A 25,784-nucleotide genomic window follows, 5' to 3' on the forward strand; every position below is an offset into this window, starting at 1 on the left:
TATCTTACAATACCATGAGGCTCGATCTTGCCGTGGCTGGCTCAGAGTATATATCTAGTGTATGGAGTAGTCAAATGGTATTTCCGGAGATAAGCCGACTAGGTAAACAAGGCTTGCAAGACACATTGAAGGTTGAAAGTAACATGATACAATTAACAAGAAAATGCAAGAGAGGACGAATAGTCCGAGGTAAAACAAGGCGAGAGATAAAGAACCTAGAAAATGACATCGTTATCCTCCTGCTCGCCTAGGACATCGGCAGCTTCGGGAGCAGCCTCGGGCTCCGCAGCAGCAACGGCACCCGCTGCTTCTTCTGCCTCTGCCTTTTTCCGTGCTGCGAGAATTTCGGCATCAGCGGCAGCGTTGTCTCGCTGCTTCTTGCCGGAGACCTTCTTGAGGCGGTAGAACTCCTCTCGATCGAGTTCGTCAAGCTCGGAGTTGATGTCTGTATGCTTGTGAGTTTCTAGAAGACAATTCTCTAGCAGGAAGAGAGTACAAACATTTGATGGTGTTTTCGGTACGAGGGATGATGACGTGCTCGCTATAAATTATTAGTGTTGGACATGAAAGTCATAATTTGCATGACTTACATCGCGTTTACTATATCAGAAATGCGTTAGCAAGGTTTACACCAAACGACCGTTGTTCTGGGATTCTGCTCACCTCTTCGGTTGACAACCTTGATAACCTCATCAAGAATCAAGAATGCAGTCTAAAATTTGTCAGACAGAGCTCATCACTCAACCTCGTAGCTCCCATACCTGTAGACTGGCCAGCTCCACCAACGTCTCCACGGCCCGCGCATATGTCTCTCGGCATCGCTGGATTTGCTGTCCTCCTTTGCCGAGACCAGTCAAGGCAAAGTCATTGACACCCTCCTGAGTGTAGCTCTCGAATTGTGGTAGGAACACTCCGGAGACGTTCTCTTGCTTGGCTCGGACCCGGAATCGAGCCTGCTTGGCCGACTCCTGAACCTGGTATCCAATATCTCCACCGACGGCATAGCTGACTTCGGCAAGCGAGAAGGCGGCAATCTGCATCACCCGGCCCATCTTTCGTTTGGCCTCATCGATACGTCTTGTAATTTCTGCCCGCTGGAATTAGCTTCCGCGGGGTGTGGGGGAATGCGGAGGACGGAGTGTATATAGTCATACCTCGGAAACGCCTAGTCAGGAAGAAGGGATATTAGCTGGAGTTCGAATCTCAATTATGACACCATATACATACTTTGTCAAAGCTTCACTCTTGCGCTTAAGCAAGCTGTGGCCCGTCTCTGCCCCCTTCAGCTTGCTCTTCATCAACCCCAGCGACTGGCGAGTCGGGAAGACTGGCTCTCGGCCCTGGTAGTGATATTAGGTTAATCGCAGAGCTAGACAAAGGTAAGAAGCACACTCACTACTGCACCCGACATGATGACAGCTTGGAATTCCCAATGTTGGCGATCAGCGTAGAAGCAGCCACATTGATATGACGCCGCGCCGATAACTAAAGCTCCACCGCCCACTCGATGCGGTTGCTATCACGTGATGAACATACGACGATTGCCGCAGTTTCAACTTTCAAACACACGCGCCAACTCGTGTCTTTCGCCCCCGCCTTTCTCCTATGCTGACCTTTTGCTTTGTGTGATCGGATCCCGCTCGAACGGAGTGGCGCAATGCCAGGGACGCTTTTGCCTCCGAGATCACACCGGCAGCACGCACAGATGGATCGAACATCTGCGTCCCGGCCGGACTTCTACCTGATTGTATGTACCTATTGGAAATGCTGCTGGGCTGTGGTGCTAACTGAGATCTTTGGCAGACCGACCAGGATACGGTTTACGAACAAGATCTGCTGCGCGATGCTGGTAGTGTCAAGCCATGGCTTGCCTATATCGAGTTCAAACAGCAAAATGGCACTCTTTACGAACAAGCCTTTGTACGTCGGCACCCCTCCCTTTGCCCTGCAGTCTTGAAACTACCTCTAACATTCCTTCTTGGGGTTCAGGTTATGGAGCGTGCCTGTCGAAAGTTGCCGCGATCATATAAGCTATGGAAAATGGTGAGCCGTCTTTCCCTTCTAATGTGAACGAGAATGATTGAACTGACTTGCATTCACTGTAGTACTTGGAGTTCCGCATGAAGCATTTAAAGGGCAGGAATCCCACCGTCTACCGCGCCGAGTACGTCAAGGTCAATGCTCTTTTCGAACGAGCTTTGGTCCTCTTGAACAAGATGCCTCGCATTTGGGAGATGTACCTGTCCTTCTTGCTCCTCCAACCCTTGGTGACACAGACCCGGCGAACATTTGATCGCGCCCTACGTGCCCTACCCGTCACCCAACACAACCGAATCTGGAGACTTTTCAAGGGCTTTGCGCGATCTGCGTCAGGACCTACTGCCGTAAAGATCTGGGCTCGGTACATGCAGATCCACCCCGAGAATGCGGAAGAGTACATTGAGATCCTGATTGAGATGGGCCAGTACACAGAGGCTGTCAAGGTGTTCATGGACATCTTAGACAACCAGCGGTTCCAATCTAAGAATGGCAAGAGCACTTTCCAGCTCTGGACCGAGATGGTCGACCTCTTGGTCTCTAAGGCCAAAAAGATTGAGACCGGTCCTCAAGTTGGAATTGATGTCGATGCCATTCTCCGCAGCGGAATTGAGCGATTTGCGGACCAGCGAGGAAAACTTTGGGCTGGCCTGGCTACTTACTGGATCACAAAGGGTAGCTTTGAGAAAGCACGAGATGTGTTTGAAGAAGGAATCACAACCGTCATGACGGTACGAGATTTCACCCTCATCTTTGATGCATATGTCGAGTTTGAGGAGTCTATTATCGGCAATCTGATGGAGGCTGCAGCTGTTCGTTCAGAGAAGGGCAAGCTTGATGAAGAGGCTGACTTTGATCTGGACCTTCGCATGCTGCGATTTGAACAATTGATGGACCGACGGCCATTCCTGGTCAATGACGTTCTGCTGCGCCAAAACCCGCACAATGTCATTGAATGGGAGAAGAGAGTGGCTTTGTGGAGTGACAACAAGCAAGAAGCTGTCAACACTTACACAGCTGCCATTGCGGCCATCAATCCTAAGAAAGCCCATGGAAAGTTCTCCGAGTTGTGGGTTAACTATGCCAAACTTTATGAGGATGGTAGCGATCTAGAGACCGCAAGAATCATTTTCGACAAGGCCGTAAAGGTCCCCTTCAAGTCTGTGGCTGAGCTTGCCGAGACCTGGTGTGAATGGGCGGAGATGGAACTTCGCTCGGAGAACTTTGACCGGGCCGTTGATATCATGGCCAAGGCGACACAGGCACCTAAGAAGTCTACCGTGGACTATTTCGACGAAAACTTGTCCCCACAACAAAGGGTGCACAAGAGTTGGAAGCTGTGGAGTTTCTATGTTGATCTTGTCGAGAGTGTGTCCTCGCTGGAAGAGACCAGGAAAGTCTACGAGCGCATTTTCGAACTGCGTATTGCGACACCCCAGACCGTTGTCAACTACGCAAACCTTTTGGAAGAAAACAGTTACTTTGAAGATTCTTTCAAGGTGTACGAGCGTGGCCTGGATCTCTTCAGCTACCCGGTGGCCTTTGAGCTTTGGAATCTGTACTTGACCAAGGCTGTGGACCGCAAGATTGGCATTGAAAGACTTCGAGATCTCTTTGAGCAAGCTTTGGATGGATGTCCGCCCAAATTCGCCAAGCCGCTGTACTTGATGTATGGTAATTTGGAAGAAGAGCGAGGCCTTGCCCGACATGCGATGCGTATCTATGAGCGCGCGACTCGCGAAGTTTCGGATGAGGACCGATTCGAGATGTTCGAGTTCTACATCACCAAGTCTGCCTCCAACTTCGGCCTTACCTCCACGAGACCGATCTATGAGCGGGCTATCGCGGCTCTGCCAGACCAAGAGGCCAAAGAGATGTGCCTCAAGTTTGCTGAGATGGAACGCCGCCTTGGTGAGATTGACCGGGCGCGTGCCATCTATGGACACGCATCCCAATTCTGCGATCCTCGGACCAATGCGCCCTTCTGGCAGAAGTGGGAGGCGTTCGAAGTGCAACATGGAAACGAAGACACATTCAAGGAGATGCTCCGCATCAAGAGAAGTGTCCAGGCTCAATACAAGTATGATCTACCCATTGACCCCACCTTTTTTCAAATTCTAATTACTGACCTATTTCCAGCACCGACGTCAATTTCATCGCCTCGCAGGCTATCGCTCGCAGTCAGCAGCGTCCTCAGGACGGTGTACAGGGCGAGGGCGAGGATGCCGAACGTGCCGATGCCATGGCTGCATTGGAACGCGAGGCTCGTGCTCCAGTGGGCTTTGTTGCCGCCAGCACTGGACCCGAGGGGGGGCAATCGCCCTCCCCCTGCAGGCCAAGAACAGCCTGCTGCACCGGCCAACCCGGATGCCATCGATCTCGACGACGACATGGACGACTAAGAGACCCAGAGGTGTTTTTCGAAACTAGACCATGGGAATCCACAATTACCAGACTGGACGCTAAATCCTTTCAATTACCATCATCAACCTCTGTCACTAGTATTCCTTTCTTTCTTCTCTCGTATAAGTACCATTGCAACGGATGTCACTCCGATTTTCTTTTTTCTCCACCGGTGTTGTGCGCCACATTTTGTCTCTGCTTTCCAAGGGGTTTATTTTCTCTTTTGCTGACTCGAGCGTCGTGCTCGAGAATGAATGTTTACCACTTCGTTGATCACTTTCCGCTAGCTGTTTCATCGCTTGCGATACCTGCCCCCGCTAGGGCATGTTTCTTGTATAGAGTATCAATTCAGGATTGAAATTCTCCTTTTCATACTGGCAATTCGTAGCGCTCCTATGCACCTAGCGACTATCTACGGGACAAAGGTAGTCTACAGTAAGGCCACCCAATGGCCAACTCTTTCAACAGCATGCACGTATGTACGGAGTACTGGGAAATGAACTCGACCTGCTATTTTCTCCTTGGCACGAATGGCTTTCGAGAGTGCCTTTCACAATTGAGAAAATCGGCAGACTTGAGTGAGATTCAGGGCGCACTGAGACCCAAACAAAGAAACGAGGAGAGTTTCATACTGGGGCTGGTACCTCAGACCCACGAGCCCGCCCAAGCCCACGAAAAGCCACAGTACCGCGTGATCAAAGTGAAGAAAGAGAATTTTTCTTTTGCGTACTTGATAGCCTTAGTCTTCGGATCTAGCGGTGTTCTATGAAGTCGAAGCGGCGGCAACATTTCAAAATCGTTTTATCATGCGCGAGTTGGGTGGGAGGCCTTAACATAATGCATGTTCTATGGAGGAAGACAACCTACAAATTTGGAAGACATTTGACAGGTCATTCTAGTAGAAATTTGGTTAGATAGAATTCTAAAGGGATTGACGTTGTACCATATCGGGGTTGTTTCTTTGGAAATTCGAGCACTGGGGCCCATATCCCAGTCAAAGACTGATTGAGGTCTTCTGGGTATGCCCCACTTCAAAGAAAACATAGTATTTGATTAAAAAAACGAAAGAAGTGGAATGAGTTGAGCGAACAACTGACGGGCTTAAAGAATTGGGGAGAAAGCATGAAGAAAGGGATTACATTGAGGTATGCTGCGGCCGAATGACTCGATTGGAGGCATAAGCATCTGTTCTCTTCGCCCCAAACAATGGATTTATCGAGTCCTTTCCCTCCGCTAGCTAAGCCACGCCTCGTTATTCCAGCCGAGTACGGGCTCGGATATTGCTCAAAACCCAGAATATATGTTTGAACATACTGGTTCTTGATCTACCCTTTTTACCGTCATTGTAGAAGTAGATAGCACTAGATAACCTAAGACTCATCTGACAAACCTGTGAGGATGGCTAGGCTATGTTGTTCAAGAAATTCTTTCATGCCCACTAGAGTTTTGTTTGGTTGACAAGGGTGTAAGCATACTAACTGAACTTGAGCGGCATTGAGGACTCGAGGACTAATTTTTCTTTGAAGTCGCGATAACCATAGCCATGTAACTTTGAGCTTGGCTATCAATCAATAAAATTGGATGTGGAGCCTTGCTGGTTCTTTGAAAGGACTTGTAGCCCAAGAGAGCAAGTGCGACTTCGCAACAATAAGTAGACATCTCCCTCGATAACTAGTCCGTGAGAGAATTACAGAATGGTAGACCAATCTGGCCCTCAGATGACATTGAGTTACAGACATAATGGAAGAGGATCATGACAGAAACAATTTCTTAATCTGTTCCTATCACAGATTTAGTCTCATGAACTATAGGAATTGACAGGGAATACGGGTTCGTTGGACTCTCGCATCTGAGCCATTTCTTTTAGCCAAGTCTCCTTTGAATGATCCGCCATCTACACCTTATTCCTCGAGGCTATGCGACTTGCTTTGTTCTCAAATAGCCCCGATCCACAGAAGTCAACCCTTAGCTACCGAAGTATTATGGATTACACTACCTCTGCATTGCGGAAATAGCCTTTTCTTTGAGAGAGAACCCCTGCCATGAGGGTTCCCTGCGCCCCGAATAGAAGCTCGAATAGGCGCGAAGGATATCAAGCATAAATAGACGTGAGGCGCCAGTAATCGAACCCTAGTTTTCATTTCATTCAATTCAAATCAAGCATCTTGAAGAACACCTCCCTGTCCGTTCCTTAGCTGGAAATGTCCACCAGAACGAGCGTAGTACGTGGGAAAGCAGGCAGCAAACGCCGGCAATCAACCGTGCCAATCCGGAGAAGCCAACGCCAGAATGCCGGGAAATTGCCGGGTTTCTACAATGAGAATATTCTTGCAGGAAAGCGGAAAAGGTTTGATATACAGGATGGCATGATTGAGCCCTTACCTCCGCCCACTTTACTGTTGACTCAGTCCTATGTGGATGTACTCAAAAAGATGCGTCCCGAGGCTCCTCAACGACCCCCACGGCAGACATGGCCGACCCCGGAAACACCGATTACATGGCCTAACGATCCTAATATTCCCAAAGACTGGACCTCTGAGGAAGTTGATCTTGACCCTGGGTATGTTTCCTTTCTTGTAGAATGAGCTGGGCTTCAGTATGATTTGCAGATCCAGGGCTAACCACACCCCCCCCCTAGTGATCTTGACGCGCAGCTGGTTCGAGTTGACGAGCGAATTGCCAATAAAATCCTACCGCAGATGTTCGAGCAGAAGAAAAAGCAATTGCTCAGGCTCAAGGCAGAACAAGAGTAAGAAATAACCAGTCCAGCGAAAAGCTCACGGGAGATAGTTTGGCAGGGTGCTAATGACCGAGTTTTGTTCTTAGTGCAATGATCGACTCAGAGAAACAGTACCCCGGACTCAGTATGGACGTTATACGACGTCTACATGATCTCAAACATATGCAAAAGCAACTCGAAACTCGCGGGAAAGATCCCTGTGACATGCTACCGAATATCAAGGCTATCATCCCCGCGTACCGAACAAAGCAGTTGGAATGGACCTCCGGCCTAGTGACCTACTGGTCCGATGGAAAAAAGCTTTGCGAGCCACGTCCTTTCCACTACGAAGAGTTTCTCGAGATTAATAAGAAGCATAACGGACACACGGGCTTCTGGGTAGAAGGGGTAAGTACCTAAATCCCTCCTACCTAGCCGGACTCATTCCAGATATCTGATTTTGTGGATATTTAGGTATTTCCATTAGGACCTCAACGGCAACAACCCGTCTTGGCACAAGAATATTCTGCCTCTGGAGGAAGCTGGCTTAGGGATGTAAGTTATGGTTTTAACAGGCCAGCAGGTTCTAAAATATGGACATTTGCTGATTAGATCTTTTCCCCTTCCGGGGAAAAGAGTTAGGTATACTTGGCGCTACGATTCCCGAACAATCGTCAAACGCAGATACAGTTCTTGTTTATGGAAGATACAGGGGCATCATACATGAGTATGTTCATTGAAGATTTTGACTTGTTGAAACAAGCTTCGGGTGGAGGCATCGCTTCGACGCCGCCTCTTTTGGGGGCCATGAACGTCGCCGGATTCCAAGGTGGTGCAGGCGACCTATACCAGATTCGGGCGCTAGAGGTCAATATGGCTTCTGATGGGAACGGCCGGTTGATGACTGCTTGGGATTGGATGCCGGTGATGATTTACGAGAATCCCGCGCATGAAAGCAGGCTCTCCGGCCCATATATTCACTACAAGTTCTATACGGGGTCCGCTCCCGATGGTTCAGGGAAGGGGTATGCGTTCGATCTAAAGGGCGGCTGGAATGCGAAAGTGCCCACGGTCACCGACGTGAGGCTTGCCCGACAGCCCCAATTCGGCGGCCCCTTTACGGGCTCCGCCAATGCGACTCAGGCTTTCTTCAACGCAGGGAGAACAATAATGCCGGGGGCGTCCACAAACATTCTTGGAATGAACAACTTCGTGGGTCTCCCTACTCATCCTCCAAAAAGGGCCCCTCCGGGCTTACCAGTTGGCCAAAATCCATCACGTCTTCCTCAACCAGCGCCTCAGCAAGTGATACCACCACCAGGAGGAGGTATAGGAGGAGTACCAGGAGGAGTACCAGGAGGAGTACCAGGAGGAGTACCAGGAGGAGTACCAGGAGGAGTACCAGGAGGAGTACCAGGAGGAGTACCAGGAGGAGGACCAGGAGGAGGACTAGGAGGACTTCCTGCAGGATTTAAAATCCCACCAGGAGGTTTTGTCTATGTCCCAGGAATGACACTACCACAAGGAGTCCCACCACCACCAGGATTCCCACCAGGATTCCCACCACCGCCAGGAGGAGGAGGAGCATAGGAAGTAAGGCTTTCCCCCCTTTTGACTACTCGTTGCCATCTATAACTCCAGTTTTGTCAGTTCATGTCAATCGTTCTCTGTGTTTTACGCATCTTCGTCGTCTGTCCAGTCTCAGAAATAAACTCCCTTTGATTATGAACTTAGTCCCGGTAAAAATGAATTCCACCACACGCGCTTTATCTACACAGGAAGATTAGAAAACAAACAAATGATATCACGGACAAAGGGGGCATTTTGCACAAAGGGATCATCACCCCCATCGCTTTCTATATATGAATGCAATAAAAAGCTTGAAAAAGAGGGATAGTATGAGAACCATAGAACCACAATCCATAAGAAAAACCGGGAATTTCTTTTTTGGCCTATGATGAGGCAACTTGCTCGGATGCAGAGTGGGCAACGGCAGGAGTGGCTTCCGTGGCTTCACTGCCAGCTTCTTGAGCCGACGGTGCTGTTTCCTCGCTTTTAGCAACTTCACTGGCCGGTTGGGACGGCGACTGCGCAGCTGATCCTGGCTGGACCTTTTCGGGTTCCTTGGCAGCATCCGGGAAGATCTCGATGAAAAGGCCCGGCAGGAATCGCTCCAGGCGCTTACGAGTCTCCATCCACATCTCCTCCTTGCTAGGGTCCTGCGATGGAGGTACCAGATATCCACCATCGGCCATGACAAGCAGGATATTCTTCAAGCTTTCGGGAATGGCTTCCTCCAGACTATCGCTCTGGCCGCTGTTCATCATGCGGTCAAGTATATCCAGGATTTGGAGCCAAAGAGGAAGCATGCCCTCCCGGTTGGGAAGTTGATCGAGGAAGCGCAAGAAGATTTTGCAGACCAAGGTCGCCGCCTGCACTCGAGTCTCACCCATGCCGTAGGGGTCGGAGTGGTAGACTTCTGGCTTGAGTAGGCGCAAGATGAGAGGGAAGAGAACCTCATCGAAGATCGTGGCCCACTCCTTGTCGTCACCAGAAATCAATTCAGCAGACAGAAGAGCCCGTTGCAGAGTAGAAATGGCATGGTGGCGAATATCACGACATGGGTTGGTGCATTGGCCACGAAGAGATTCGAAAATGGGAGACCAGTACGCAGACCAGGCTAGATGGTAATAACGGGTCAGAATTTGTTCAGGGAATGAACATCGGAGAGAACTGACCTTCACGCTCTTCAAGGTGGGACTGCTTGATAAGCGCAGGAACCCGCCCAGTCAGGTGATATATCAAACCGATGGCTTTGATGCCGCGAGAAACGATTTGATTTTCGCTACCGGTGAGTTAGATTGAGTTCCAAAGGGCTGAGAGAAAGGCGGAACCGTACCTTGGCTTAGGCTGTTTGACACCCTTGTTCCGTCGAGCATGGACATCCCTTTGACGCTCATCGATGGAACCGACGTGGCCTGCACTCACAAAGTCATTTGCCAGAGCAACGGCCGATTCGTAGTTGTCGGCCGTGACAATGTCGGGCATTGAGTGCACAATACTCTCAAGCAATTCAAACACCAGAGGAGCGGCCTCTTCATGTTGGTGTAGGCGTTGCAAGATGGACCAGAAGTCAGGTGATATGGTAATCTCGTTCCTGAGGCGGCCAGTGCGGGAGATGCATCGGGACAGACCCTTGACCGTCGGCACGGCGACGGTCTCCAAGACATCTTGATCATAGCCAGAGATCGCGTGGAGGACGACTGGTACTCGCAAGAAATGCTGATCCTGAGAGTTTGTTAGTTTGAGGAAGAGAATCCCATCAATCATTTGACGGATACATACATGACTCAGTCTGAGCAGGTTAAGCAGGTAGGACACAATACGAGATACGGTCAATGGATGAAGGTTCTTGGCATCACGAGTCAGGGTCTGGAGGGTGGTTGCCAATGATTCGCCGAGGCTCTCGAGAGTTTTGTCGTCACGCAGAGTGAGAACGGTCGCCAGCTCCAAGAGGAAGATCATAGATGGATCATACTTGGGCTGATTAGGGTCAGCTCTACTGGAAGGCCTTGAGACGGGACTCGGGCGTTCAGGTTTCACAACAATGACGGCGGGTGCGTTCTCTTCGGGCAGTTGAGACAGGAGGGCTTGTACAAGCGACTCCAACGACGATAAAGGTAGAGATCTTGGCGATTGTCAGCAACTCGGCTCATCATAAAGGCCGAAAGATACTTACTTGATGTTAGCCAAGATGTCGGGAATAGAGCATGCAGTGACGCAGTCCACGGTGCAAAGAGTGTTGTCAAGCTCTTCATCCGATGGCTCTGGAGGATCATCGGCTGCATAACTTGACAGATAGGAAGTGAAAGCAGACAACAAGCCGGTCTCGTTACCCCTTCCATCGCGGTCGACCACCTGTGATGGCGGCTGCAGGGGAATCGGTGAGATATCCAGCTCAGCAGTCAAGTTGGAGTCGAATGGCGGAATGAGAGAATTTATAAAGAGGTTGCTGAGAATGCGGACAATGTGCTCCCAACCTTGCTTGGGCGTGGACTCATTACCCGCCAAAACTCGGAACAGTACCACTGTGGCAAGTTGTGCTCTGAAGTCTCTTCCGAACTTCACAGCCAATTCACTGACCATCACGCTCTTCTTTCCTGCCTGCACTTCCGTGTTGAGCGCAGTGCTCGGAGGCTTATTGGTTGCCAAGGTGCTAATCGATGCAAGGGAAGAGACAATACGATCAAAGGACTCTGTCAGACCATAGCGGGCAGCGATTTGAGCACACTGGTCAAATCCATTGACCACGCGGGAGTAGACGGCGTCGTCAGAAGCAGACATGAAAACGTAGGAGAGAGTAGCTACAACCGGTCTCCAGGTTGCTTCAAACATCTCTGCATCGTACACGTTGGTCTCGCCCACCACCATTTCACCGGCAGTAGACGACTTCAGGAGAAGCTCCTTCCAAGCATAGTCGAACGCGTGTTTGTTCTCATGCTCATCAGGCAGAATGATCTCATTTTCCTTGATGGAGTCGTAAATTTCCTGGAGGAATTCCTCTGCAAAGTCACTGCCACTATTGACCCCACGAAGATTTCGGGCAAACGCGGGGAAAGACATGCGGTTTTGCGACTTGACGTTGGGGTTATAGAGTTCAGTGTTCAGCATGATGATTGCATAGGTCAGGATATAAAGTGCGTCTTTGTCCGCAATACCTTCGGGCTGCGCTTTCTCCATATAATGCTCTGAGAAAGTAGTCACAATTCGTTCAATCAAGGGTGACTCGCCGGGCAAGCGGAACGAGCTAAGCAGTTCTCGAAGTGCTTCGACCACGTTTCTCCCCGAGAAATCGAGTAGATCGACAAAGGCTCCCAGCAACTCTTCGTTGTCTCGTTTGGAAATAAAGTCACCAAGTACCTTCTTTGACAAGCGTCCTGTTCCCTTAAGGAAGCGGGCAACCAGCACGGGGTTTTTGGCGTCTTCGATAATCCCATGACTTGTGAGGTAAGCAATTCCTGCCTTGGGTTCCTCGTTGAACATTTGAGCACCCTTGATGATGAGCTTCTTCGTTTTCCGTTGGCTTCGAAGGCTATCCAACGGAGGATAGTTCCCTTGTACCGGCTCGTCGTCCATACGATCATAAAGGAACTGTATATAGCCCAGGAGAGCATCGAGACACAGCGGGGGCACGTTTGTTGTACTCCATGTTGCGGAATCTGGGAAGGCGTTGCGCGACAACAACCCGATCATGTCTTCACACAAGTCGGCCCGATCAACTTCACAATCATAATTGACGAAAAGTTCGACCATAAAGCTAGGAATCCGTGACAGAACTCCTATGCTTTCAACCATGGCCTCCCGAGCTTCTGGTTTTCGAGAACCCCCTTCAAGGCCAAGCTTTTGACGATCCTTCACGGGGACTGGAGTGGACCGGCCACTATTGGTTTGGGAGGACGGCTGCTTGACTAGCTTGGGTGCCTGTGGTACCCCTTCGTAAAGCGAGGGGTCAATGCCTGCTTCCCGGGGTATCTCCACACGGGGATGAAGACAAGCCACCAGATAAGAGAGGTACAATTCTTGCTGCAGCTTCAATACAGACCGACATGTTGACAATAGAGTGCCCGCGACTCTCAAAGAGCCGGTGAGAATAGCCAGCTGTTCCGAACGAACCAATTGAAATAGATAGCGGCAAAGATCATCCTTAGCCAAAGCAGCCAAGCTGGGATGTCGAGCAATAGATGGACCGGCCACTTCCAAAGCAACATCAATGATGCGCAAGGCCATCACTCTCATTGTATCGGTATGTTGGCGGTTGTGAGGATCGAGGAGATCGATTAAGACGCGGAATAGCTCTCGAATCGAGGGTAGAGAGTAGGGCCGGATCTCACCGTCACTGTCGTCTTGCAAGGTCGGTGGTGCAGTGGCCGCAGCCGTAGCCCCGGTACCTGCTTGTTCGGGTGAGCCCTCCCGGCTGGTGCTGTCTCGCTCTGGAGCTGCCGTGTCCGAACTCATTGCTGACTGATGCTGCGATGTCACGGTATCTCCATTCACAGATGGGTCCATCTTCAAATTCGATTCATCCTTCTTCACACGCTCATCTGCGAACGGGTCGGGGCCCGGGGGCACTTCTTGATCAAGATGTGACAGCCGCATAAATATGACTTGACACATGTTGACCATGGCCATTTCTGCAGACCTTCGCAGCACTTCTGACAAGCGACCTTGACAGCACATGCTCAGCCCCGTCTCCATCATCTCGCAGACGCTCTCATCGCCCAGAAGCTCTCCTTCCGGCCGAGACAACATGCCCTCCATCAACTTCAAGATCCGTAGTAGCACAATTTCGTCTGCGGAAGAATCGCTCGCTTCGAATCGACAGTGTGTAATTGCAGCCGAGAGGAGCTGCATGGCCATTGGTAAGCGGGGGGAGTCTCGATTGATGATGTTGTACGAAAAGAACTTTGTGATGGCAACCAATGCGAGGGAGGTGATCGCGGCGGAGGTCGAGGAGGAGCGAATGACCTGTAGGAATGGGTGAAGGAGGGCTGGAGTATCGAATGTTCGGATATCTTTGCAGCCCTTGAGATCACTCCGCAGGCGGGTGAAGGCTGATATCAACGGGTTGTCCTGCATGCTCTTGCCTTTCTTGCCTCGCAGGCCCCATCGATTGGCCAAGGCATGATCCTCCTCAGCGAGTCTTGACGACTGGCTGCTCTTCCGTGGACTGGGCGGCGCCGAGGTATCTCGTTCATAGACCCGGGACCCCCCATTGCCGCCCAAGATGGCGGAGACGGAGGAGTGCGCCCAGCGGGCATGTTTCCGCATGGACGAGGTGACGGTGATACATTCTGTCGTCACCAGGGCCACCGGGTCGATAGCAATAGAGAGAGGTTCGGACATGGTGGAATCGAGCATCTCGAGCGGGAGATGCGCTCTGTTGGTGTCGCCGTTGAGTTGGCGAACAAACAGCTGGTCTCTCCATGGGCTGCTGCTTGCCTTTTTGGGGTTAGCGTCTTCCCCGCCTGCTCACCGCCTTCGTCAGGGGTCGATACACTCTCATACGTGCCGTCTGGTATTTATGGCGATAAACCACTGCCATAAATCGGTAATTTTGTGGTGATGCTTGTTTCTCCCGGTATTTAGCTGGATGTCCACTATCGCCACACCAATTCGAGACCAACGGACCATGTACATCATGTACGTACATGACTAGGTTGATGACCTGCAGCTGAATAGCCCCATCAACTTAGCATATATCAACGCTGTTAGCGGTCATCCAGACCTTATTCCTTAAAACAATGGTGTCCCGGATTCGTTGAGTCGGCTCTACAACTATAAAACGGCCCGAGTCAGTCTTACAAGCGGCGGTTTGTTTACATTCATCTACTTTGGGACCAGCCCCAAGACAGACAAATCTACCATTCTCATCTATGGATGCGGAGTTATAATTGCTTTGTCTTCCATGTCTAGCTACCTGAAACCATATCAACTTTCAATTTATGCTTAAATCTCAAGCCCAGATCGCACAAACTTTGATGGTGGTTGTCTCTTAATCTCTTAGTGTCGATCCTACGTACGGTATCCCGTTCAACGTTGAGTACTAGGCCCCTACAGATCGATCAATAGATAATTCCTAGAACTGCATCCCCCTTCCACTGTCTCTAAGACAATTCTCGACGCCAAATCTGATTCACGATTGAAACCTTGGCGACGATGTGACTTGTCAGATCGACCTTGCAGCTGGTTGGAGCCAGCAACGGTTGTGTTGGCCCCGCGTTGGCCCGACAAACATAAACAAGTCGATCGGCCCCAGTTGGAGAAGAGAGAGCCTCCGGAGGGCGCTAAACTAGTCAACAAGCCCCAGTCATATTGACTTTCCACTCGTTATTATTAAACTCCTCCCAGTTATCGCGCTATCGCCCGTATCTCCATTCATTACTACGACTCCCCCGCCCCAAAACAATTCACTCTCTTTTCCTTTCTCCCCCTTCTCCTCCGTGGCTCAACCCTCCATACACCTACAGCTCGTTGTGTGGTCTCTCCACCTGCGCCTGATCTTCAAAGGTTCTATGGAGGGGAGTCTCGAGTGTTGCGACCGCCCTTTCGTCCTGACGATGACCACACTTTCCCCTCCGACCTCCATCTGACCTTCGCTTTGCTGACTCTCAACTGCGCGCGATTGCGCATCCCCTCCCGACTGCGTCGCTCTTTCTCAACTCCGGTCCTCGGTGGATTACTCTCGATCGCGACCACGTTTCTCTCAACTTTAATTTACTCCCACGAGGCAACTGCTACACACCCCTCCCGCCATGGCGGTCAACGCAACTGCGCCTGCGGGCACCACGATGGCAGACCTGCCGTTGGAATATCTCAGTCTTTACCATACCGTCGATCCCTACCTCTCCTCTATCCTAGTCTTCTATGGCCCGGTTGCGACAGCAAATGCCACCGTGAGCAGCTCGCGCATTCAAGCACACATCTTTACACCTGCTGGTTTCCAAAGCTATTCACGAATCACCATTTCACCCGCCGCACCGCTATATGCTGCAGTCAACCATCTACCACGCGAGAAACAAGGTGATCCAGTGGCTCGGGCGCTTGCGGTCAGCATGTTGAAGTATTTCGCTGAGCTGTCAGATCCGCTGAGGAAGCGGCTGACGGACCCCGCTCGGACGGGTCAGCGCGAGAAGATCCCAAAGCTATTTGATGAAATGCATGCTGCAGAATTGGCTAATCGCATGGTGAAAGTCGAGGACTCATCAGATATTGTGCGCGACATTCGGAGTGCTTATCAGGAACGCAGAGCTCCTTGGGTTGACATGGATGTTGTGCTACCGGTGGGAACCATTCAACCCCCTCGGCGGCGGGATAGCGCTGGCTCCGACATTGAAGCGACACAAACAATTCAATATGGCCCATATACGCCTCTTATCCAAGCCTTGGGGGATCCGATGTTTCTGCCCACATCAAGACTCAAACGCGCACCCTCACAGCCTACCAATGTCAGCAAGTCGCGGATCTTTACACGCAACCAAAAAGAGGCCCTTCGATTGACAATGTGTGAGTTTGTGGATACCGAGGAGCGATATGTTGCAAAAGTGTACTCTCTGGTTCACGAGGTGGCGGATGAATTCCGGCAAAAGGCCCAACGCAAAGGACCCACGAGCGCCAGCCCGGATGAGAAAGCGTTAGAGGCACTTTTCCCACCCTGTTTGAATGAGATCCTGGAAGTCAATCTCGGATTTCTTGATGTAATCCGACACGTACTCGAGGAAACGGAGAGAGATGCCCTCGAGGATATCAGTCAAGACACCGAACTTCCCGCATCCGGTTCACATCGCGGCTCGTCGAGGGACGCCAGAGATGCTATCGGCGCAACTGTATTTGCTAGGGCATTGCTGGACTGGCTACCCCAGTTCTCACAACCCTATGCGGATTACATGCGAGCGCATACTGGGTTTACGCAGACGCTGAACTCTTTCATGAAAGACAAAGCTTCAAGCTTTTCCCGGCGAGTCTACGAGACTGGGGAGCAGAGACTTCGATCATTGTTGATGGAACCTGTTCAACGTCTCCCTCGGTACAGCCTTTTGATTGACACCATGACAAGCAATCTGCCGCTAGTCCACCCTGCCGTTCGTCCTTTACTGAAAGCTCGCGATGTTGTGAAGGATATTTGTGCGCTGGACAACGCTTCTCCATCTGGCCATGCACAAAGTCTGCGGCGTCTAAGGGCGCTTGTTGATGGATGGCCGGCAAAGACCTTCCCCGAGGGTCGGCTGATTACAGCAGTGGATGTCAATGAGATTCCACCTCCGTATCAACTGGATGCTCAGGCCTCAGGATCTGCAGCCGGAATCATGCTGCTCTACAAGAACTGTTTAGTCCTACTCGTCAAGGCTACCGAAAGTCGAATTACCGCGCGTGGGTTGTTAGCCGACATTGATAATGCGGCGTCGTCGACCAACGATGCTACAACGTCCTTACCCCCGGGAGAGCTCAAGGTCGTTCAAGTGCTCGAGCTTCATGCAGTCCGCTGCACGCAGTCTACATGCGGTCGGATTCTCTTCATTGTACCCGCCACACTCCCACTGGGCTCCGGTCCCGCAGACGGGAGCAATGATATTCTGGCTTTGGAACTAACAGCCATGTACGAGGCTAAGGTGAGCCGACTGATCGAAGAGACCACGAAGGCGCGGATCGAAGGGCGTTTCTCTGAACAGGAGAGAGAAGGTGGTAAATGGACCTTGCGCAGTCCTCCTGCAGCCCCCAACACGGCAGGCATCCTGGCATGCGTCTGTGAAGAGGGTGAAAGCTTCGCGCTCAATCAGGCCCAGGCGTCATCGATCCGGGTGGTCTTTGACACTCCGAAAACAAAATGTACTGAGATCATGAATGGGTCTAATCTGGACGTTTTGCTGTCAATAACTTCCAATGGTGACCAATTCAGGCTGGAAATTGACTCTGTCATCGGATCTCCATCTACGGATTTTGTATCGGCGGAGACATTTGTTCCGACCCTTTCCAAACGCTGTAAGTATGACAATTACTAAAGTTCTGAACGATCTACTAACGATTTCCCTCATAGTGCAATCTCTGCTTTCGCCTTTGAACAGCACCAAGAACCCAAAATTGGTGAAGCCGTTGGTACATTCAAACTTCGAAATTCTCCGGTACATCGCGGGTGGCTTGATCACAACAGTCAAATCCTCACGCAGCTTCCGACCCCCTTCTCCCACGAAACTCATATCGAACCTTCTGGGAGGCAGCCGTGAGAATGTCCCGACCATCAAGCACCCAAGCTCAGCGACTCTACTTGGCGAATTCCCGAAGATGCCTCCTCCGAGGGCTAATCTTTCCAGATCCAATACCCTTCCCTCTACTTTCCCCGGGAAAGACAAGGAGAAGGAGAAAGAAAAAGAAAAAGAAGAAAGCCCCAGCAAGATCTCCGTGGTAGGAGCATCGGGTGCTCATGGACTAGATGGTCAACTTGGATCACTAGAACAAACCTTTGCTGCCTACGTGCTTTCCCTGCAATCTCGCAGCGGTAATATTCTTGGGCGAATGCTTCGTGCCAGAGACCATGCGGATCGTGCACCCGTCAATGAGCTTTACAATATCCTGCTGGAAGATCCGAGCAAATTACAAGCAGCCGCTGAGGTGCCGGTTGACACACTCTTTGTTGCCTTTGAAACGTTCATGAAGAATGCCTGGAAAGAAAGCATGGGCCCGGTATTGGACCCGCATGCACTCAAGCTGCTTCAGAACCAGTTTGATACAATGTTCCCACTTCATTTCGAGGAGAATTTCCGAAAGTTCCTCGTCGAGATCAGCCCTCAGAACCGCCGGGCGCTGGCTGCAATCATTCGTCTTCTTGCCGAGCTGCTAGATGCATCAGGAAATGACGGGGATCGTGGGGCCCTGACGGTAGCATTTGCCGAGGTCATCACAGAAGAGGGAGACCCTGTGCAGCATGTGTCTCTGTTGGATCGCCTAGTCGATGACTTTGACAATCTCTTCGAGGAGTTTATTCCCGGCGGCGCTTCAGTGGAGGGAACACTTAGCTGCGACCAAACCAAGACTTCGCATGCAAACACGGGTTCCGTGAGCTCAAATAGTTCATCATTCCGGAAGCGCTTCGGATTCAGTCTGCACAAGGAGAGCGCAAAGGCCGAAGGCGAAAGCAAAGTTGCATCAATCCTACGAACTCTGAGCAAGAGACAGAGCCCTGGCGATTCGGAGCCTAATACACCCAAGGGTTCCTTGCTTCGCTCCAAATCTACAGATGTGGATGCTCGCCTAGGCTTCCTTCGGCCAACCTCCCGTGATCGTCCTTATGGATTTGCATCCGAGGAGCAAATCTCCAGGCCAGGCACTGGACATGGGCAACCGCCATCATTGTCCTCCATCCGAGGCATATCTCATGATGGCGTGGTTAAAATTCGCAGAAAGCGAAGAAGTTCCTTGTCTGATCTTCGTCCTGACACAGCTTCCTCTGATGCATCGCATATCTCTGCCACCCCCTACTTGCGCCCAGTGACCCCATCAAACCGACCGCGAGCTGAGGTGACCACGCCAACTAGCCAGTCACGGCCTCAGAGCAGCTATCTAGCGTCACCATCTAGAGGTACATCGCCCGCCAAGGGAACCTCGCCTGGTCGCCTGGGATCGCCGATTCGGCAAACATCACCAACTCGCCCTTCCACCCCAAGTAGGAAGGAGAATATCGATCCCAGAGTTCCACAGACTGAGAGGTCGACCAAGTCCAAGAGCCACATTCCCGATTCTCCAACCCAGGAAGCAAAGCGGCGATCCCGCGCGACCAGCATTCCGCAGCGGACCCCAGGCCTTCGGGAACGCGCTCCCGTGAATGGCCCCGAAATCAAGCGGCCACAGTCCTCGTCCTCGTCCCAAAAGCCGCAGAAGCTGCGGATGCAAAGTCCTCAAAAGGTTTGTGATAGGTTACCCCAAAGTGTATGTACAAAATTGACTGACAGGTTGGAATAGCTTCGCGAGCGCGTTCAAACCGAAAAGAAAACCCAAGCTACCAATCAACTTGGGTTCCGAGACGAGCTGAGAGCTCTTGGGGATGAATTGAACAATCTCAGGCTCACTGCGCCCAACAAGCCCTATGTGGAGTCCAGCATGGGTTCTTCGGAAGCACGCCAATCTTCGGGAGCTGCGTTGTCCCTCGAAAGCCGCCTGAAGAGTCTCGAGGAGCGATTCGATAACATGTCTGGCGAGTACAATGGCCGAATGTCTGCTCTTGAGAAAGACTTGGAGTCTTCTCTGATCGTGAGCGAAAAGCGTGTGAGGAAGCTTGATGAGCTCTACCGAGAGGCTAGTGCGGAGAATGAAGCACTCTACGATCGGTTCAACACGGAGCTCAGCAAGATCGCTAGGGACGTCCGAAGCGGTAGTGCAGAGGAGACTATGAAGTCTCAACTGGCCAATGCACTGGAGGAGATTAGTCGCCTCAAGAAAGAGAACTTCCGGCTCAAACGAGAAGTCGGAGGTCTCAGAGCCCAATCGGCTGCTGTTGCATTGCTACGAGCCAGTGAACAATAATTTCTGCTTTCTAATTGATCAGCAGCCTTGCTCGACACCGAGCATCTCACTACACTCCTTCATTTCATTTCTCTCACCCACTCATCTCGACACACTTGTCGATCTTCTTTTCTTTTCTGTGATACCACATCTATTCTCTCCTTTGTTTTCTCCTGGCATTTCCAGGTCGGGTTTCTACAGTGTATTGATCGGCATATTACTGTCATTCTTATTTGTTATTACCTATCACCCCCTAACCCTCATGCACAGATGGGTTCGGATCATGCATAGCACCGGAGAGTATGTTTGCAGGGCTTTCCTTTACCTTTAATTCTGGTTCATACCTTATCGTCGTGTACACTAGCCGATTCATTTTCAACCTTGCCAGGCCCGCCCATAAGGCGAATCGCCTCGGTGTCAACCATTTTGTACATCCATTCCCATATCACTTTCAATTTCTCTTCCCCGTAAGTAAACTCTACCGCATTGGAACCTCTTTTCTTGGACAATGCATCCAACGAGAGGTCAAAAGTCAGTAGAGCTATAAGCTGCTCAGACTCATGCTTTGGTGGCTGCGGCGACGTATGAGGCTTTTCCACAGCTAGTATTGGAAGCGTGAAACGTGATGACCCGGGCGCATTTTCGGAAAGACGGCTCTTGAGCACATTATGGATCATTGTCGGGAATCTGTTTTTGGTGCGTTTCATTTCTGGGAGTAGTGATGGGTCGATGCGGATCGTGGAAAGATCAGGCTGTTGAAGTGGACGGATGATGAAGGTCACGTTGTTAGACCGTTTTCCTTGGTTTTTCTCAGCGGAGATTACTCTGAATCGGAACCAGTATCTGTCATCCCATAATGTCCACGGAGCGTTACCCATGGCCGATTTTGAGTTCGAATGATGTTTGCCATTCGAGAGTTGAATATCGAGCCGAGTAATAGTGCCTTTGTTCTTGAAGAATGGCTGACGAGATAGTAACCATATGTTTTTGCCACCAGGGACTTGGCCGTCGGTATCTTTCACGGCGAGAGGTTGAAACATAACGCCCCCCAACGTGAAATTTTGCCGAGGAGGGGGTGGTGGGTTGTTTGATTGGGCCCCGCTGCCTTCGTGGCCTTCTTCAGACGATGTAAATACGCGTGAGATGAAAGGCTCGTAGCTGCGCACTGGGAAATGATTTCCATGGAAAGGGGAAATAATTTCGGTAATGCGCCGGAGAGTGAGAGCTTGAATTTGGAATAGACGAGACGGGCACAATTGAGACTTCAGAGGATCTAAGAATGAGGGGAGATCCAGGATTTGAAGAACCATCGTGCCCGCTTTCAAATTCAGGTCGAGAATACGACATTTTGATGCAAGAAGTTGATTTGAAAACTCGGTCGATGTGTGAAGGAATGATTGACTTGATCGTATCAAGGATAGGATAGACGGTGCCCGCAATGCCCGTGGGAAAGAGTCGGAGGAGAGCATGCTGCGAATTGCATTGCGCGGGGTCAGAGTCGGGTCGAAGTTTGTTGGATCGGAGACGTAGGGTATCTTGTTTTGGTGGCAGGTCTCCAGTAAGCTGGTTTTCGGAAATGAAAGGAGTGGGCGACAGATATGAATCCCACCGGTTGCGACGGAGACGCCTGGTAAGGCAGATGCGCTTGCTATATCAGGCGATGAAATCCTCGTTGCTTGGTGTTTGCTAGAATTTTGTTGGGTCGTATCTGGATTGAAAATGATACTGCCTTTGTTCTTGTCGTCGACTTGAACATGGAATGGTAGCCGAGCATGGCTGCCGCGCTTAGCCAATTGAATAAATGAACCGCTCTCGGAGACTCCAAACAGACCATGACACTCTGGGATTCGAGCAACTTCAGGGATTCCGGCAAGGCCGGCGCCTCTTCCTCCAGAACTTAGTCGCCAGATGGTAGTCTCTACTGTGTCGTCTTGGTGATGACCCATGAGTAAGGCGTTGATGCCCCTCTCACGGCAGGCGGCACCGAGGGCTCGAAAACGCAAATGACGAGCGTGTGTTTCAAAAGCCGATGGCAAAGGCGAATTTTCTTTCGCTTGGCCTGAGCTGTCTTGCTTTGCGAACTGAGCCCAGTCCAGCTCCAGAATCTTTGTCTTGATACCTATGATTAGATCAGTACATGTTTTGATACGTCGTTGGAAATAACTTAGAGTGGCTTAGAAAGCAGTGATATTGAGTATAAATCACTTACCCATTGCTGTAAGCCAGCCAGCCACAGTCCGTGCTTCTTGGCTGCTTTCTGCCCGAGCACGATGATCAACCACGAACGCGGTAACAGAGATAGCTCCAGCTAAGGCCGACCGTTCTAGTTGGCGACATAGGAATGCAAGGGCCATCGAATCAGCGCCGCCGCTGATGGCCAGGCCTGCAGCTACCAGTCAATATCGAGTTTCACTGATGGAGACTGTTTGGGGCAATGGTTTTGTTTCTTACCGAGCCTGCGAGGCAGGCGACTGAAGTCATTTCGATCGAGGCTTCGACCAGAATAAAACTTCTCTTGTGTTCCCAACCAAGCACGACGAAAGTGCTCGGCAAATTGCGAGACTGAAATAGCTTTCTTCCCAGCCATGAAGTGGAAGCGCTCTTGGACGACCAGTTGACATGCGAGATATCGGGGCTCGGCAGATTGGTTATTCCGAGCCGGCCTACAACGAGCCAATGATAACTTCAGCTGATAGATAGATCTTCTATTAGCTACATTATTAAGAACTAGTCAACATCGTGTGTACTGGGTTGAGTTCTAAGCTTGTTATTTAGCTGTATATTTCCTCAATTAATCACATAACCAGTGGCTTCCGGCATTTGTCGTGAACAATATATTTCTCGTATCGACGACGGTTACTCGTAGCATCGCGATCGAACATCACCAAATTCCTAAGCAACCTAAGTGTTCAATTTCAATATACTTGGCATTGACATCAACAATTGAATTCTAAGGTGATTGTCAATTGTGAGGCAAGGCAATTAACGATACTACCTGAATCCTTCTTTACATGCGCACCCGCTTTGGGCAGCTTCATACCTATGATGGGATAGTTACAACCAAATACATTAGTTGCGATAACATTGCTCCTCGAGTTAAGCCAGAACTGTCGCTGACCGCTAATTATTGTAGAAATACTTAATTGTATTTACATAATGTGTAGCTGAGGTCTGAAAGTACAACCCAAGACCATAGCCACGTACGCCCGCGGCTCTTGGCTGTTAAGGCCCCCGGGGATATGCAACACACTTGGCGACATACCCCTGACCAAAAATAATCACTGTAGGCCTTACTCCGTATTGTGTTTTGAAAGAAGTTCGCCAAGTGTGGAGTTCTCCACAATCTTCCTATGGTTTTTCACATTTGCTTACCAGCCCACAATTATTGACCGCAAGCATGATGCAGCGCCACAAGCCAGGACAGCTGATGGACAATACAAACAGTACGTGGGCTCACGACACACAAATAAGTTAATCAATAGGTCCAAATGAAGAGATCTCCAAAAAACAATGTCTCGCGCACCATACTACTCAAACAGGAAATAGAGACCAAAATCGAATCTATAAGAGCAGCCTCCGATCCCCAATCCAAAAGCTCGTTAACAATAAACCATTCATCAACACTCATCAATACCAACTCCCTCCTCATTACAATTAAAATGAAGTTCAACCTTGCCCTCACCCTTCTGGCCGCTTCTGCTTCCTCTGCGGCAGCCTGGACTCTCAGGGGCTTCAAAGACTCAACCTGTACCACTCCTAATGATTGGGTTTTATCAGGCGCAGAGCCTCAAGACTGCTATGCACTGGATGTCTGGCCCCGTGCGATAAACGTTGCGGGACTGCCGAATGACATTGAGTTCTCGTCTTACAGCGATGCTAACTGTGAGACCAATCAAACCTCCGGTGGTAACAACTGCTACGCACCAAGCAAGGGTCCAATCGTTGCCTTTAAGTTGACCCAACGGTATGTGTTTCCATGGGAATGGCTCAATACAAACAACGATACTAATCAATGATATAGCTCCGCCAACTGAGTTTGTGAGTTTGTCATGATTGGGAACGACTAAGGCCATGAGAGATTGGCAGATGGAAGAGCCACTGTGTGATTAAGACATACACGGCTTTTACAGGAACCCTAAGAGACGACAGTTTTCACGGGGAAGATAGAACTGAGAATTTATTGTTTATCACCTTTATTATTTACTTTACTTTAGCAAATACCCTCCCCGTAGCTCATTTCTGCTTTGTTGCTCCCATGACCTCCAGTCTAGATGATCGATCCGGATCTTACTCTTTCAAGACTTAATTTTTACAACCTCTTATGATATGATCTTCATCAGGAACCCCACAGCTGCCCCGGACCTGGTCCGATTCGGCGGGCTGCTTCGATCCACCGGTAAAGAGGCGCTCGGCTGCTTTCCGCTTAGAGAAACGCCGACGCGAGATCGCGAGTTGCATCAACCAGCACCAAAATGCCATTTAATATGACCTCAGAGCCGGATCATTTCATTCCCAAAAAATCAAAATTATCTTCTACTTTTACCTCGATCAAAATGGGTTCAGTTCAGCACCCGTATCCCCCAGGCATTCACGTTCCATGCTTGACATGGTTCAAGTCCGACGCCACTCAGTCCATCGACTGGGAACTCCAGGAACGGCATCTTGAATTCCTCGTGAGCAGTGGCCTTCACGGAATTGTTATCGCTGGTACCAACGGCGAGGCTGCGACGTTGACTCCCGAGGAAAAATCACGCCTAGTGCGTCTGACTCGGTCCACGGCACAGAAGCTCGGTCGGCCCGACCTGCCCATTACCTGTGGTACATTCGGCGGATGTACTCAAGCCATTATTGAAGATACCAAGCTGGCTGCTGAGGCTGGTGCAGACTATGTACTGGTTCTGGTGCCTTCTTACTTCCATTTTGCCCTTGACTCGGCTGCGATCACCGAGTTCTTCCAGGAAGTTGCCAGTGCATCTCCTATTCCAGTCGTTATTTACAATTTCCCCGGTGTCGCTGCTGGTCTGAATGTCAACTCGGAGATGCTGGAGACTCTGGGCGAACACCCCAATATCGCTGCGGTGAAGTTGACGTGCGGTACTATTGCATCGGTTGCTCGCACGGCGGCCAAGTTTGGTCGGGCGATGGATGGAAATGCAAAGTTCGTTGCACTGGCTGGTCAAAGTGACTGGTTGGTTCCCTCTCTCAGCGTGGGTGGTGCCGGAACAGTTACAGGCCTGGCGAACCTGTACCCAAAGGTCAGTTGTCACGGTGGTCGAGAATGAGACGGTGAAAGAAGACTAACGGAGGAATATAGACACTCATTGAGCTCTTCAACCTGTATAATTCCGGGGAGACGGCGAAGGCTGAGAAGCTGCAGCTTCAAATTGCAGTTGCCGAGTGGGGATTCGGCAAAGCAGGCATCAATGGAACCAAATGGGTTGTTGCCAAGTATTTGGGCTATCCCGAAGAGAGCTCATGCTGCCGTCGACCCTATCCGAAGTTCCTGGATGAGGAGAAGCGGGCATGGGTGGCGAAGCAAGTGAAGATGACGGGCCACTTTGACGAGGGAATTTGA

The 25,784-nt window shown here is 50.5% G+C and overlaps 8 protein-coding genes across 8 annotated transcripts; 5 read left to right on the plus strand and 3 right to left on the minus strand.

Moving 5' to 3' along the window:
- Window positions 1-215: 215 nt before the first annotated feature.
- N7496_006932 (H(+)-transporting V1 sector ATPase subunit D) lies at window positions 216-1,411 on the minus strand (the record flags this gene model as incomplete). The annotated part of the gene is made up of 8 exons (XM_056699861.1): window positions 216-445; window positions 501-541; window positions 591-600; window positions 664-712; window positions 762-1,087; window positions 1,155-1,165; window positions 1,228-1,340; window positions 1,397-1,411. 8 exons carry the CDS (start codon window positions 1,409-1,411, stop codon window positions 216-218), a joined length of 795 nt encoding a protein of 264 aa, XP_056555274.1.
- Window positions 1,412-1,705: 294 nt separating this feature from the next.
- On the plus strand, window positions 1,706-4,439 carry N7496_006933 (mRNA splicing protein SYF1; the record flags this gene model as incomplete). The annotated part of the gene is made up of 5 exons (XM_056699862.1): window positions 1,706-1,747; window positions 1,804-1,920; window positions 2,106-4,117; window positions 4,177-4,304; window positions 4,372-4,439. The coding sequence occupies 5 exons, from the start codon at window positions 1,706-1,708 to the stop codon at window positions 4,437-4,439; spliced, it is 2,367 nt and encodes a 788-aa protein (XP_056555275.1).
- A 2,202-nt stretch (window positions 4,440-6,641) lies between these two features.
- Window positions 6,642-8,612, plus strand: N7496_006934 (uncharacterized protein; the record flags this gene model as incomplete). The annotated part of the gene is made up of 6 exons (XM_056699863.1): window positions 6,642-7,000; window positions 7,079-7,189; window positions 7,267-7,567; window positions 7,634-7,714; window positions 7,802-8,464; window positions 8,493-8,612. The coding sequence occupies 6 exons, from the start codon at window positions 6,642-6,644 to the stop codon at window positions 8,610-8,612; spliced, it is 1,635 nt and encodes a 544-aa protein (XP_056555276.1).
- A 499-nt stretch (window positions 8,613-9,111) lies between these two features.
- Window positions 9,112-14,062, minus strand: N7496_006935 (uncharacterized protein; the record flags this gene model as incomplete). The annotated part of the gene is made up of 4 exons (XM_056699864.1): window positions 9,112-9,839; window positions 9,898-10,004; window positions 10,059-10,730; window positions 10,899-14,062. 4 exons carry the CDS (start codon window positions 14,060-14,062, stop codon window positions 9,112-9,114), a joined length of 4,671 nt encoding a protein of 1,556 aa, XP_056555277.1.
- Window positions 14,063-15,471: 1,409 nt separating this feature from the next.
- Window positions 15,472-20,230, plus strand: N7496_006936 (putative Rho guanyl nucleotide exchange factor; the record flags this gene model as incomplete). Its single annotated transcript, XM_056699865.1, has 3 exons — window positions 15,472-17,695; window positions 17,751-19,612; window positions 19,670-20,230. 3 exons carry the CDS (start codon window positions 15,472-15,474, stop codon window positions 20,228-20,230), a joined length of 4,647 nt encoding a protein of 1,548 aa, XP_056555278.1.
- A 323-nt stretch (window positions 20,231-20,553) lies between these two features.
- On the minus strand, window positions 20,554-22,796 carry N7496_006937 (tRNA lysidine(34) synthetase; the record flags this gene model as incomplete). The annotated part of the gene is made up of 3 exons (XM_056699866.1): window positions 20,554-22,328; window positions 22,419-22,592; window positions 22,661-22,796. Coding segments are annotated over 3 exons (2,085 nt in total), but the record flags the coding sequence as incomplete, so codon positions are not given.
- A 1,072-nt stretch (window positions 22,797-23,868) lies between these two features.
- Window positions 23,869-24,243, plus strand: N7496_006938 (uncharacterized protein; the record flags this gene model as incomplete). Its single annotated transcript, XM_056699867.1, has 2 exons — window positions 23,869-24,173; window positions 24,231-24,243. 2 exons carry the CDS (start codon window positions 23,869-23,871, stop codon window positions 24,241-24,243), a joined length of 318 nt encoding a protein of 105 aa, XP_056555280.1.
- Window positions 24,244-24,762: 519 nt separating this feature from the next.
- N7496_006939 (dihydrodipicolinate synthase family protein) lies at window positions 24,763-25,784 on the plus strand (the record flags this gene model as incomplete). The annotated part of the gene is made up of 2 exons (XM_056699868.1): window positions 24,763-25,464; window positions 25,524-25,784. 2 exons carry the CDS (start codon window positions 24,763-24,765, stop codon window positions 25,782-25,784), a joined length of 963 nt encoding a protein of 320 aa, XP_056555281.1.

This window comes from Penicillium cataractarum (assembly GCF_028827025.1).
Source record: "Penicillium cataractarum strain IBT 29864 chromosome Unknown utg000005l, whole genome shotgun sequence".
Lineage (NCBI taxonomy): Eukaryota > Fungi > Ascomycota > Eurotiomycetes > Eurotiales > Aspergillaceae > Penicillium > Penicillium cataractarum.